General features: G+C 39.1%; 1 protein-coding gene across 1 annotated transcript; it reads right to left on the bottom strand.

The window, feature by feature from the left end:
• Positions 1-6,715: 6,715 nt before the first annotated feature.
• On the bottom strand, positions 6,716-7,306 carry LOC126082405 (interferon alpha-5-like). The gene has a single exon (XM_049894939.1). It carries the CDS (start codon positions 7,304-7,306, stop codon positions 6,716-6,718), a length of 591 nt encoding a protein of 196 aa, XP_049750896.1.
• Positions 7,307-15,139: the final 7,833 nt, after the last annotated feature.

Raw genomic sequence — 15,139 nt, 5'->3', positions numbered from 1 at the left:
TGAAATAATGAAGTAACAGAGCAGAACAGATTTCAAAAGGTGGCTCAAGAAGACAAATCAAAGTATTATAATGACATGTGCAAAGATCTGGAGTAAGAAAGTCAAAAGAGAAATATACACTCAGCATTTCTCAAGCTGAAAGAATTGAAGAAAAAATTCAGTCCTTGAGCTGCAATATTGATGGATTCTATGTGCAAAATATGGAAAGATGCAGGAAGCATCAAAAGGAGTTAGAGGAATACAGAGTCACGCTACCAAAAAGAATCGGTCAACTTTCAAACATTTTAGGAGACAGCATACGATCAAGAACCAATGGTACTGAAGAAAGAAGTCCAAGCTGCATTGAAGACACTGGCAAAAAACAAGACTCCAGGAATTGACAGAATACCAATTGAGATATTTGAACAAACAGATGCAGCACTGGAGGTGCTCACTCGTCCATGCCAAGAAATTGGAAGACAGGTACCTGGCCAACTAACTGGAAGAGATCCATATTTATGCTTATTCCAAAGAAAGGTCATCCAACAGAACATGAAAATTATTGAAGGATATCATTAATATCACAGATAAGTAAAATCTTGCTGAAGATCACTCAAAAGCTGTTGCCACAGTACATCGACAAGGAACTGGCAGAAATTCAATCTGGTTTCAGAAAATGACGTGGAACCAAGGAGATCATTGCTGATGTTAAAGGGATGCTGGCTAGAAGCAGAGAATACCAGAAAGATGTTTCTTGTGTTTCATTGACTACACAAAGGCATTCGACTGTTTGAATCGTTATAGATAACATTGCAAAAAATGGGAATTCCAGAACACATGAGAAACTTGTACGTAGACCAAGAAGTAGTTGTTTGTACAGAACAGGGGGATACTGTGTGGTTTAAAGTCAAGAAAACTGTGCGTCAGGGTTGTATCCTTTCATCATACCTATTCAGTCTGTATACTGAGCAAATAATCCAAGAAGATAGACTATATGAAGAACGGGACATCGGGATTCGAGGAAGACTCATTAATCACCTGCGTTACGCAGATGACACAATCCGAAAGTGAAGAGGACTTGAAGCACTTACTGAAGAAAATCAAGGACTACAGTCTTCAGTATGAATTACACCTCAACATAAAAAAAAAAAAAAAATTCTCACAACTGGACCAATAAGCGACCTCATGATAAACAAAGAAGGGATTGAAGTTGTCAAAGATTTCATTTTGTGTGAATCCACAATTAACACCCATGGAAGCAGTAGTCAAGAAAGCAAACCATGCATGTATTGCATTGGGAAAATATGCTACAAAAGACCTCTTTAAAATGTAAAAAGCAAAGATGTCATTTTAAGGACTAAGGTGAGCCTGACCCAAGCCGTGGTGTTTTCAATCATTTCATATGCACGCAAAAGCTGGACAATGAATAAGGAATGCTGAAGAAGAATTGATGCCTCTGAGTTACGGTGTTGGTGAAGCATATTAAATATACCACAGACTGCCAAAAGAATGAACAAATCTGTCTTGCAAGAAGTACATACAGCCAGAGTGCTTCTTAGAGGCAAGACTGGCAAGACTTCATCTCACACATTTTGGACATGGTATCAGGAGGGACCAGACCCTGGTGAAGGACATCATGCCTGGTAAAGTAGATGGCCAAGATTGACAAGTGAGCTCCAGCATAGCAACAATTGTAAGGATAGCACAGGATAGGACATTGTTTCGTTCTGTTGTATACAGGGTCGCTATGAGTCGAAACTGACTCGAAAGCACCTAACAACAGCAACAACAGAGGCTTGTTATTTTCCCATGCCCCCATTTCCAAATACACAACAAAGAATCACAAACTAATCTCTCTAAGATGTAAAATTTTTGGAGATCCCAAGTCCACATATACATCCACCAATAGGGTGTCTACTTTAGAAATTTCACAGGCACCTTAGAGTGCACATCAGTTTTCCCCTCTTGTTCAAGATTCTCCTGAGAGAATCCCTTATCCTCTGTGTCTCATTGTAACATGAAACATAATTGAAATTCATTAACCATGATTACTGTTTCTATATCTTTTTCTCTGGAAAATTGAAAGCTGCAAGAGGTTAGGAATTGTGTTTGCTTTATTCCCATCTATATCCTGGAACAATCATATACTCTGCCATAGAGATATACAGTTTTTAAATATAACTTCACTAGAATAAATGAGCAAGTGAATTAATTTATCATGAGTTCTTCATGTTGAGTTGCAAATTCAGGCTATTTATTTTTTTAAGAATAAACAAAACAAAAAAGTCTTCTATGGGAGAATTTAATAAATTAAACAAAAAATAATTTGATAAAATGTTAAGGTGACCATATTGTGTCATGCTTTAATATATTATAAAAGTGAACATGATGTTATATGAAACAAAAGCATTTTAAATATTCAACATAATATAACCAGATAAAGCACACATATGAATGAATACATGAATACATAATATCTTAGGCAGGGTTTTCTAGAGTGTATATATATTCTGGATATGTATATATATTATAGATACATATCTCTATATATCTATAAATATAACCCACTGCCGTCAAGTTGACTATGACTCATAGAGACCCTATAGGACAGAGTAGAACTGTCCCATAGAGTTTCCAAGGAGTGGCTGGTGGATTTGAACTGCCAGCCTTTTGGTTACCAGCCGTAGCTCTTAATCACCATGCCACCAGAGAGAGAGATTTGTTCATCACAAGGAAATGGCTCATGCAGTTGTAGAGACTGGCAAGTACCAAGTCTCTTGGTCAGGCATCAGGGTGGAGGCTTCTACTGACTCATGTGCTTGCAGGGTCTGACAAACATACAATTGACAGGTCAGACAGTAGGCTATTGGCTCACAGGTTTGCAGAAGCTGCCAGATTCCAAAGTCCACAGGTCAGATGACAGGCAGTTGGCTCACAGGGCTGCAGAAGCTGGCGAATCCCAGAATCAGCAGATCATTCAACAGGTTCAAGTTCCAAGAACCAGAGGTCAGGTGATAAGCCAGATGCAGGATCCATAGCAAGAGGTCTCACCATCAAGGAAACTCCCCTTACATCGGATACTGATTAAGACAGTGACTTGAGTAAGAGCAAGACTTGAATAAGGGTGTGACTTGAGTAAGGGCATGACTTTAGTAAGGGTTTGACTTGAGTCATGCCCTTTAATAAGGGTGTGACTGAGGATACACCCCACACTAATCCTGCCTCATTAACATACAGAGGCTTAGGATTTACAACACATAAAATGGAGCATAGCTGCACAATGCTGTAAAATGAAGGACAATTAGATCACAAAATGGAGGACAATCACACAATACTTGGAACCATTGCCTAGACAATTTGACACATAACATTAACCATCCCACACACATGACATCAGCATAGCCATCTCTTAAAAACTGATGACCCTAGAGATAATCACACTAACAACAGGAGCTTTTGAAGAATTTAACTCTATCCATGATTAAAGCAGAAACAAGAGTCTTTAGAATAACTGAACATACCAAAGTTTAATTTAGTGTAGTAATTGATAAGAATCATTTCAGTCAATTTCTAGGTCCCCTTTTTTTACTTCTCAGTCTTTCTTTCATTGAGGTGAAACCTCTGTGGATAGTGCTCCCCTTCTTGCTAAGGACAGGATTTACCTCTGATCCAAGCTTCCATTTTTATCCCCTTTGTTTTGCATGGCAGCCAAATTGTCTCAGACTACTGGATTTGTCCTCCTCAGAAAGGATTTATTAAGCCTGTTTGACAGGTACCTCCATATGATAAAAGGCTCCATGCTGCTCACTATTTTATCATTAGCAAAAGGCTCATAGTCGTTACCGAAGATATAATTATTAATGAACAACATTCTCAGGTTTTCGCTTATGAAGGAACGCATTCAAGTATGGCAAAGGGGCTAGACTTCAACAGGGCCTTGTGTCCGGGAAATCCCTGGGTGATATCCTATTTTTTTTTTATTTGGACATGGGTGTGTCAATTCTAAGACCCACAACATTTTTATCCTTTCCCCAGCCCCACTTCACCTGTCAAGTTAGCTAACACATCTTTAGATTACCCTCTGGCTTAATGTACACACAGCCACATATCGTTAACTGAAAGTAACAGAATGAAAGTGACTCTCGCGATAACTCTTTAATGGACTGGTGTGAGTCAGCTCATTATAACCTTGAACTTGTAGCACACTTTTATTGGAAGGTGATTACTTCTGTCCCCAAATAATCAACTGCACAAGCCCCAGCATGTTTTTGTGAATAACATAGCTTGTTAATCGTGATCTCTTCTTCTTTGGATCAGGGGTGCATCTACGGAATACCTCCCTTGCCTCCAGGTGACGAGAGAAAAAAGTTATGTTGAACATGTGTGGGCAAGGAGGGAGGGTAGGAGTAAGGAAATTACCCGCTCTTTTTAGTTCTTTTTTTTTTTTTTCCTATTTTAACCCCAAATATAAAAAGGACTTTTATTTTGCCAAATGTTGATTTCTGTGAACGCTTATCGTGCTTAAGTTCCTGAGCGGGCCACAGGAGATTCTGTGATGATTTACCTCCCATCAGAAACTTCTGTTGAAGCAGCTAATAACCTCCCATAGGCTGTTTAGTCAGTCCATTTCTATTGAGCCTCTTGGTTCATCGTTTTCTGTCTCACAGGGAACATTTAGGGCAGTGAGGCCCAGCATAGGATGGTGGATAAAATGAGCCTTCTTCTCTCTATTGGCTTGAGATTATTTAATATTTTATACTTTTTCTTTTATTTAGTATTTTTCTAAACAAGGTTTGTCTTGCTAATCTGAATTGCTTTCTATTTTATCTTTGGGTTAGTACCAAAATAGGGAAGTAAAAATGGAAATGAAAAGGACTGTACCATTATTTTTCGTAGCTTTCAATACATCATTTTCCTTCTTCATTTAACGTTTTTAGAAAGCTGACCCTGTGTTTGGAGGCACTGAGGCAAAAGGAAATCCAAAGCAAATGAAAGTAGAGGAAAGTGACTCCCCAGGTGAAAAAAAAATGACAGTGGGTGATTTTCTCCTCTTTTACTCTTCCACCTACTCCAATGTGGTTTCTGCATATTAATTCAACCAAACTGTTCTCACTAAGGTCTCTGATGCCTTCAGCTTTCCCATAATGGAAAGTGTTAATCCACTTATCAGCTTCCTGAATTCAAGGTAGCATTAAACAAAACAATGAGACATTTTCATTGTAAGCAATTAAATGTATCTGATTTAAAATAAATAAAATATTAAAATGACTTGCCAATACATCAATTTTATGAATCTAGCCAGAGACAGTTCTATTTCAAAAAAAGGAAAACTATGCAGAGTAAATACAATCCATATTCTTTTCCATGTTCCACCCTATTTCTATCATCCAAACTACTCAAAAGCCATCTCTGTCCACCATGAGATGATCCAGCAGATCTTCAACCTCTCCAGCCTACAGCCATCATCTGCTGCCTGGGATCGCACCCTCCTGGACAAATTGTACACTGGACTCTATCAGCAGCTGAATGACCTGGAAGTCTACTTCCTACTCAAAAACTATCAAGGCAAACTACTCAAAATGTTTTTCTCTACATATTGTCCCTAACCTCTCTTCTTCACCCTTCCACTTACTCCAGTATTATTTCTTATTAGTAGTTCTACCAATTTCGCTCTCACTAAATCCTCGATGGCATCTATGTTTGGGGTTAATAGATAGCTTCAATCCACATCTTCCATGAATGCATCCATTCTTCTTCCAAGCAGTTTTATTTCTTTAAATGTGCTCTTATCATCATTCCCTCTTGTCCTTCTAACATGTGGCCATTTCACTCCTGTTTCCTTCATGGCTTTTCTCTCCTCTTTAAAGGTTGCAGGTCCTGGGAGTCGATTTAAGTCTTTCTCTTATTCTAGACTCTCTTATCATGTGACCACTTCCATTCACCATCTTTCTGTGAACAGGTATGAACCTCTAGCCAGGGCATTGTTTGTAAATTGTAGACTCATAACACATTGCCAGTGGACAATGACTAAATACCTACTAGCACTTATGGAGAGTATAGACTGCCTTTATTTTCCTTGTTGGCATGTGTTACTCCAGCTTCTCCTGAAAAAAAATTTTTTTTACTTCATCTCATTAGAGCTTTTAACTGAACTGATATTGGTTAAGCGTGATTATTGTTTTTAGGTTTCTTTCCCTGCAAAAACCAAAGATACAAGAGAGCAGGAACTATGTTTGTTGTATTCACCTCTAAATCCTGAGGGCAGCATACAATCTGGAGGGAGAAAGTCCATTTTAACTTAAAACCTGTATATAACAATGATGGTTAAATGAATTATACCATCTATTCTTTAACTGAACTACTCAGTCAGACTTGCCTTTTTAAAGAACAAACGAATACAAGACGTTTCTATAATAAAAATTTAATGAACAAAGCAAAATAATAAATTAACAAAATATAAAGGAAAATATAATTTTTATGCACAATGTAAACATATACATGATATGATGTGAACAAAAAAAGTTAAATATATAAATAGCTAAATAAATATTTAAATAGATAGATAAATAGATACATCAGCATGGTAGCCTGTAAGGAACTAGTGCACATGTAGTTGAGTGGGATGTTGATGAATTTGATTCAGTTCCCATCCTGATTGTAGCAGAAATGAGAGTCTTTGAAATGGCTAAATTTGTGGAAGTATGATAGAGCGTATTAGTCGATGAGAATCATTTTTTTATGGGACCAGGTCACCTTCCTTGCTTCTTAGTCTTTCTTGCCAGTTTGTTGATGCAGAGAAGGAGCTCATGATTTCTGCTCTGACGATCTCCCAGGCACAAGGGCTGTATTTCTTCTCTGTCAGATAGACAGTGATTCTTTGGAAGTACTTCCTCACAGCCAGCATGGAGTCCTCGTTCATCAGGAGTACAGGAGTTTCTTCTACGCCCATCTCCTGCATCAAACAGACTTCCAGGTCATTCAGCTGCTGATAGAGTCCAGTGTACAATTTGTCCAGGAGGGTCTGATCCCAGGCAGCAGATGAGACCTGTAGGCTGAAGAGGTTGAAGATCTGCTGGATCATCTCATGGTGGACAGAAATGGCTTGAGCCTTCTGGAACTTGTTGCCATCAAGCTCCTCCTGGAGAAATCCAAAGTCGTTTCTGTCCTTCAGGCAGGAGAAAGGGGAGATTCTCCTCATTTGTCCCAGAAGCACTATGGTTCTTCTGTTAGCCAGGCTATGGCTCTGAGGCAGGTCACAGCCCAGAGAGCAGGTGGAGTTGCAGCTGAGCACCACCAGGGCGATGAGCAAAAGGAAAGAGAAGGCCATTGGGGATCTTGTAGATGCTGCTGTCCTGGTTGATGCTGGTGAGTCTGTGAGCCTGGGCCTCCAGGTTCTCTGAAGACCCTGCTCTGGGCATGGGTTTTAAATAGGGAACACACTACTTTCCATTTTCTTTATGACCGCCCCTCCTTACTTTCTACTTCTGTTTTTGCTTTCCATTGTGCACTTTCTATGTGGAATTTTTGTGTGTTGTCTCTCAACCACTTTTTCTCATTATTGATACTACCTGGCAGTCTGTTGAGATTTTTTTTTCCTGACTAACCCCCCCACCAATGAAATTTTAATACCACAGATATATGTTATACGTGTTTTATACATAAAATGAGAAAGTGTAAATTTTACTCTTTTTATTGAATGCAGGGTTAATAACAGAAGGGAGGTACATATATGGAAAAGGAACGTGTGTGTGTGTGTGTGTGCGTGTGCGCCTACATGTGTACATATCCATCTGCAAATATATGTTCCCTTATAGCTTGTATTGACAGAAAGCACTGGGCTGCTAACAGAAAGGCTGGTGGTTTGAGCCCACCCATTGGCTCTGCAGGAGAAAGACCTGGAGATCTGCTCCTACAGCCTAGAAAACCCTATGAGGCAGTTCTACTCTGTCATATGGGGTTAATATGAGTCAAAAATCAACTCAACAACACAACAGGAGTAACAATAGACAAACAGCAATGACTGCAATTTGTTGTTATTTTAATTTCAAAGATACCTCAATTTCTTAGTTTCAAAAGCCTATCTCCACTAACACAGGTATATATTTTTCTGGTTTTCTCTGTTTTCAGCCAGGATCCATCTGACATCAGCAATGATATCCTTCGTTCCACGTCCTCTTCTGAATTTGGCCTGAATTTCTGGCAGTTCCCTGTCGATGTAATGCTGCAGCTGCTTTTGAGTGATCTTTAGCAAAATTTTACTGTGTGTAATATTAATGATATTGTTTGATAATTTCTGCATTTGGTTGTATCACCTTTCTTTGGAATAGGCATAAACATGGACTTCTTCCAGTCGGTTAGCCAGATAATCTTCTTCCAAATTACTTGGTATAGACGAGTGAGCACTTTCAGCACTGCATTCATTTGTTGAAACACCTCAATTGGTATTCTATCAACTCTGGGATCCTTGTTTTTCTCCAATGCCTTCAGTGCAGCTTGAACTTCTTCCTTCAGTACCACTGGTTCCTGATCACATGCTACCTCCTGAAATGATTGAATATCGACCAATTCTTTTTGGTATAGTGACCCTGTGTATTCTTTCTGTCTTCTTTTGATGATTCCTGTGTCGTTTTATACTTTTGCCATAGAATCCTTCAATATTGCAACTTGAAGCTTGAATTTTTTCTTCAGTTCCTTCAGCTTGAGAAATGTTTAGTGTGTTCTTCCCTTTTGGTTTTCTAACTCCAGGTCTTTGCAAATGTCATTGTAATACTTTGTCTTCTTTAGCTGCCTTTTGAAATTTCCTGTTCAGCTCTTTTACTTCATCATCTCTTTCCTTTGCTTCAGTTACTCCATGATCAAGTGCAAGTTTCAGAGTCTCTTTTGATGTTCACTTTGGTCTTTTCTTTCTTTCCTATCTTTTTAATGACCTCTTGCTTTCTTCATGTATGATGTTCTTGATGTCATTTCACAACTCGTCTGGTCTTAGGTCTTAGTATTCAATGAGTCAAATCTATTCTTGAGATCGTCTCTAAATTCAGGTGAGATATACTCAAGGTCATACTTTGGCTTTCATCAACTTGTTCTAATTTTCTTTAGCTTCACCTCGAACTTGCATAAGAGTAATTGATGATCTGTTTAGCAGTCAGCCTCTGGCATGGCTGTGACTGATGTTATTGAGCTTTTCCATGGTTTCTTTCCACAGATATAGTCGATTTGATTGCTGTGTATTCCATCTGGCGAGTTCCAAGTGTGTAAAAAAAGGCACTGTTTATTTTGGTGAAAAAGATATTTGCAACGAAAAAGTCGTTGGTCTCGCAAAATTTTTTCAGGTGATCTCCTGCATCATTTCTATAACCAAGACCATATTTTCCAACTATCAATCCTTCTTTGTTTCCAATTTTCACATTTCAATGACCAGTAATTATCAATGCATCCTGATTCCATGATTGATCAATTTCAGACTGCAGAAGTTGGTGAAAATCTTCAATTTCTTCAGTTTTGACCTTAGTGATCAGTGCATAAATTTAAATAATAGTTCTATTAACTTGTCTTCCTTGTACGCATATGGGTATTATCCTATCACTGACAGCATTGTACTTCAGGATAGATCTTAAAATGTTCTTTTCGATGATGATGAAATGCCATTCCTCTTCAAGTCGTCATTCCTGCGTAGTAGATGATATAATTGTCCAATTCAAAATGGCCAATACCAGTCCATTTCAGCTCACTAATGTCTAGGATATTGATGTTTATGTGTTCCATTTCATTTTTGATGATTTCCAATTTTCCTAGATTCATAGTTCATACATTCCATGTTGTGATTATTAATGGAAGTTTGCAGTGGTTTCTTCTCATTTTGGGTGGAACCACATCAACAAATGAATGTCCCCAAAGCTTGACTCCATCTATATCATTAAAGTCAACTCTACTTTGAGGAGGCAGCTCTTCTCCAGTCGTCTTTTGAGTGCCTTCCAACCTGAGGGGCTCATCTTCCAGCACTATATCAAACAGTGTTCTGCTGCTATTCATAAGGTTTTCCCTGGCTAATTCTTTTTGGAAGTAGACTGCCAGGTCCTTCTTCCTAGTCTGTCTTAGTCTGGAATCTCAGGGGAAACCTGTCTGCCATGGGTGGCTCTGCTGGTATTGGAATACCAGTGGCATAGCTTACTGCAGACCTATGTTTTATTGACTATGCAAAGGTGTTCACCTATGTGGGCCATAACAAATTATGGATAGCACTGAGAAGGATGGAAATTCCAGAACATCTAATTGTGCTCATGAGGAACCTGTATGTGGATCAAGATGCAGCCATTCAAACAGAAAAAGGGGATAATGAGTGGTTTAAAATCAGGAAAAGTGTACCTCAGACCTGTATCCTTTCACCCTACTTATTCAATTTGTGTGCTGAGCAAATAATCCAAGAAGCTGAACTATATGAAGAAGAACAGGGCATCAGGATTGGAGGAAGAATCATAACAACCTGGGTTATGCAGGTGATACGATCTTGCTTGCTGAAACTGAAGAGGATGTGAAGCACTTAACTGATAAAGATCAAAGACTACAGCCTTCAGTATAGATTACACTTCAGCACAGAGAAATAAAAATCCTCACAACGGGACCAATAAGCAACATCATGATAAACAGAGAAAAGATTAAAGTTGTCAAGGATTTCATTTTACTTGGATCCACAACCAACACCCTTGGAAGCAACAGTCAAGAAATTAAACGACGCATTTCGTTGGGCAAATCTGTGCAAGAGATCTTTTTAAAGTGTTAAAAATCAAACATGTCACCTCGAAGACTAAGGTGTGCCTGACCCAAGTCATGGTGTTTTCAATCACCTCGTATGCATGGGAAAGCTGGACAATGAATATGGAATACTGAAGAATTGATGCCTTTGAATTATGGTGTTGGCAAAGTATACTGAATATACCAAAAACTGCCAAAAGAACAAATAAATCCATCTAGGAAGAAGTATAGCCAGAACGCCCCTCAGAGCAAGGACAATGAGACTCTGTTTCATATACTTTGGATACTTTATCAGGAAGGGGTCAGTCCTTGGAGAAGGACATCGTGCTTGGTAAATTAGAGGGTGACCAAAAAAGAGGAAAATCCTCAACAAGATGGATTGACACAGTGGCTGCAACAATGGGCTCAAGCCTGACAATGGTTGTGAGGATGGAGCAGAATCGGGCAGTGTTTTGTTCTGTTGTACATAGGGTCGCTGAGTTGGTACCCATTCTGTGGCTCCTAACAACAACAACAACAACATCTCTGCTAAGAGGAGCCAGTTCTCCATTGAGAACTGAATGATCATGAGACTGTGCCAAGAAATTTACAAGTTGAGTGCTCAAAAGTTATGGGGAAAAAGTTATGTCCAAAGGATGTTGAAGCCTTTTTAAGAAAGCTTCTACTGGCCAAATTTGAGCATCAAAATAATAACAATAATAACAGATTATAATTCATTAAATAAAATAACAATTTAAGAGTAACATTTACACATATATACATATACATGCATGTGTGTAGAATAGAAAGCTCTACCTTACAATGGAATAGTAATGAGTGAATACAGAAGGATGATGAGAGAAGAGCATTGTAATAACAACTAATAATAACTAAATCAATCATGAGACACTAATGGATGCTAAACTCAGTGGGTAAATGTAATAAAGATAGATATTGTTGTGGATTGTATTGTATTCTGAAAAAATACATGTTAAAGTCCTAATCCTGGTACCTGTCGAGGTGATCCTGTTTGGAAATAGAAACGCCAAGGATTGCCAGCAGCTACTAGAAGCTGAAAGAAACAAAGGACTTTTCCCTAGAACCAACAAACTGATTATGGATTTCTAGTCTGCTGAACTGTAAGAAAATAAATTTTTGTTCTTTAAAGTCACCGATTTGTCATACTTTTTGTTATAGCAGTGCAGGTAACTAAGATATACTCACACATTCTCAAAAGTCTTTGCTTAAAATACTTATTAATTACAAAGGCTATATATGGAGTGGAAACCCTGGTGGCACAGTGGCTAAGAGCTACAGCTGCTAACCTAAAGGTCGGCAGTTTGAATCTACCAGGCTCTCCTTGAAAACCCTATGGGGCAGTTCTACTCTGTCCTATAGGATCACTATGAGTCAGAATTGACTTGATGGCAACAGGTTTGGTTTTTTTTGTTTATATATAGAGTAATCTTATAGTGGATAAATCTGGCAGACACCATCTTAGTCAAGTGATCAAAGTCAATCGCATCTTTAAAAATGGCGTGGCAGCAGCATTAGACCTCCTCGTCTAACATTACAGGGTGGGGTCTAGGGAAGGGAATCATTATCTGCATCCACAGCCCCAGGCTGATTCCTATGAGACAGAAGTCAGACATACCTCCTCTCTCCAAACTTTTTACCAATTCTGAAACCAACTGTCCCTCCCATGACACTCTCCACTTCTCTGCTGGGTTTCATAATTCATTGCAATGGTCAGAAAGAACTTACAGACCATACTCACAGTTCTGGGGGTTATTAGGGAAATAACAGGTTACAATTCAGGTTGAGGAACACTCAGGATACAGTTCTTCGATCAAGACAGCCTCTTCTCAGCCGTGACCCAAGCAAGCCTCACTCTGGCCCTCAGCCCCTTGAACCTCTTGGACTGGCCTGGCCTCTGCCCTGCTTGGGCATGTATTAAAAAGCTCTTTTATCTCTGCTGATAAGTGCCCAGAGGTACCCACTCTGCCAGTAAGTTTCAGCCCCAAAGTGCTCAGCTCTCTCAATGCATGAGTTGGCATACACTCTGTAACTACTTTTTTCCATGGGCCAGGAAGCCACCCAGGCCATCTCCTGCCAATCTACTGCTTCTGCTGCCTCTTCTGCCCCTGCTTCTTGTCATCTCTCTCCATCTCCAGTGTTACTATTCTCTCTCTTTGTCTCATGTGTCTAGGATGTTCTCAGATCAGGGATCTCGGGTCAAAAGGATGTGCTCCACTCTTAGCTCTTTTTCTTGGTGGTAGTCAGGTCCTCACTGTCCACCTCTGGGATGGCTCATTTTAAGCCTATTGGGATGGCAAAACTGGCCAATCCCCTTGTTAGGGTTCTATACACCTTATTTGCATAGTTCCACCCCCCAAAAGGAACCATAAACCTTATTTGCATTATTAGCAAACTATCCAATCCCCTTGGTAGGCGACAAGCATCTTATTCACATAATTCCACCAAGTTATTTTGTGGAAGTTACATGACCATAGCTAGAAAGGCCATATAAAACATTCCATCGAAATGTACCATAACTAATGTTTCAAATTAACATTATTTGCAATTAGTAGAAATCAGTGAGAAGACTGCATCATCTCTGATATTTTTGCCAGAATTGCATAAATGTAGGCTGAGGTTAGGTGGGATCGAGTTGGTTCCAAACCATAGTGACCCTATGTATAACAGAAGAAAACACAGCCTGCTCATGCATCATCCTCACAATCGTTGCTATGCTTGAGCTCACTGTTGCAGCCACTGTGTCAATCATCATCTCATTGAAGGACTTCATCTATTTTGCTTCCCCTCTACTTTACCAAGTATGATGTCCTTCCCCAGGGACTGGTCCTTCCTGATGACATGTTCCAAGTATGTGAGACAAAGTCTCAGCAACCTCGTTTCTAAGGAGCATTCATTCTGATTGGATTTCTTCAAAGACATATTTCTTCATTCTTCTGGAATTCCGTGGTATATTCAATATTCTCCACCAATTCCACAATTCAAAGGCATCAATTCTTTGTTGGTCTTCCTTACTCATTGTCCAGCTTTTGCATGATATTTATGAGACATTGAAAATACCATGGCTTAGGTCAGGCTCACCTTAGTCCTTAAAGTGCCATCTTTGCTTTTTAACACTTTAAATAGATTTTTGCAGCAGATTTTCCAATGCAATACATCATTCGATTTCTTGATTGCTGCTTCCAGGGCCCTGATTGTACATCCAAGTAAAACGAAATCGTTGACAACTTTAGTCTTTTCTCTGTTTATCATGATATTGCTTGTTGATCCAGTTGTGAAGACTTTGTTTTATGTTGAGGTGTAATCCATACTGAAGGTTGTGGACTTTGCTCTTCATCAGTAAGTGCTTTAAGTCCTCTTCACTTTCAGCAAGCAAGGTTGTGTCATCTGCATATCACAGGTTATTAATGAGTCTTCCTCCAAACCTGATGCTGTGTTCTTCTTCATATAGTTCAGCTTTTTGGATTATTTGCTCAGCATACAGATTGAATAAATATGGTGAAAAGATACAAGCTTGATGCACATCTTTCCTGATTTAAAACCAGTCAGTATCCCCTTGTTCTGTTCCAATGACTATCTCTTGGACTTTGTACAGGTTCCTCATGAATGGAGACTAATTATGAGGAATTGTTGCTATCTTGCAAATTGAAGAACATTATATAAAATGACTGCCCAGTATCCTTCAAAATGGTCAAGATCATGAAAGTTAAGGTAAGTCTAAGGAACTATTTTCAGTTGAAGGAAACTGGAAAGACCTGTCAACAGGATACAATGTGTGTTCACAGATTCAGTCCTTTTAAAATTATGGACATTGTTAACACAGTTGGAACATGGGGGTCACTGAGTGATGGGTAAATGCTTTGGGTTGGATACGGACAACCTGGTATTTCAATCTTGACTCTGTCTTTTACTGGCTGTGTATTTTTGGGAAAGTTGTTGTTGTTGGTTACCGTTGAGTCAGTTCCTACTCATAGCAACCCCATGTGTGCTCCATAGAGTTTTCAAGGCTATGACCTTTGTGAAACATATTGCCAGGCCTGTCTTTTGAGTTGCCTCTGGGTAGGTTTGGATCACCAATCTTTCAGCTAGTAGTCAAGCGCTTAACTGTGCCAGTTGTTTGTGGGCAAAAAGAAAACAAATATTAAGTCTGAATTTCATGAAAGTGAAAGAAGAGAAGTGGCTTTTAGCTGATAAAATGACAAAGTGTAAGTTAGCAAAATTCAGTTTCCAAAACTGCGACTAAAGGCTAGGGTAGATGGGAGGAATGAATAGCAATATTAAAGTAAGAAAAGGCACCAAAATGGCTATTTCTGCCAGTGGCTCAAATGGGCCAATGGACAGCCTTTGCAAGACCAACTGCCTGGTTTATCTTTCACTAAACCCACATGAGGGCATC

Source organism: Elephas maximus, chromosome 9, assembly GCF_024166365.1.
Source record: "Elephas maximus indicus isolate mEleMax1 chromosome 9, mEleMax1 primary haplotype, whole genome shotgun sequence".
Taxonomy (NCBI): Eukaryota; Metazoa; Chordata; class Mammalia; order Proboscidea; family Elephantidae; genus Elephas; species Elephas maximus.
This window is presented reverse-complemented; position numbering and strand designations above follow the sequence as displayed.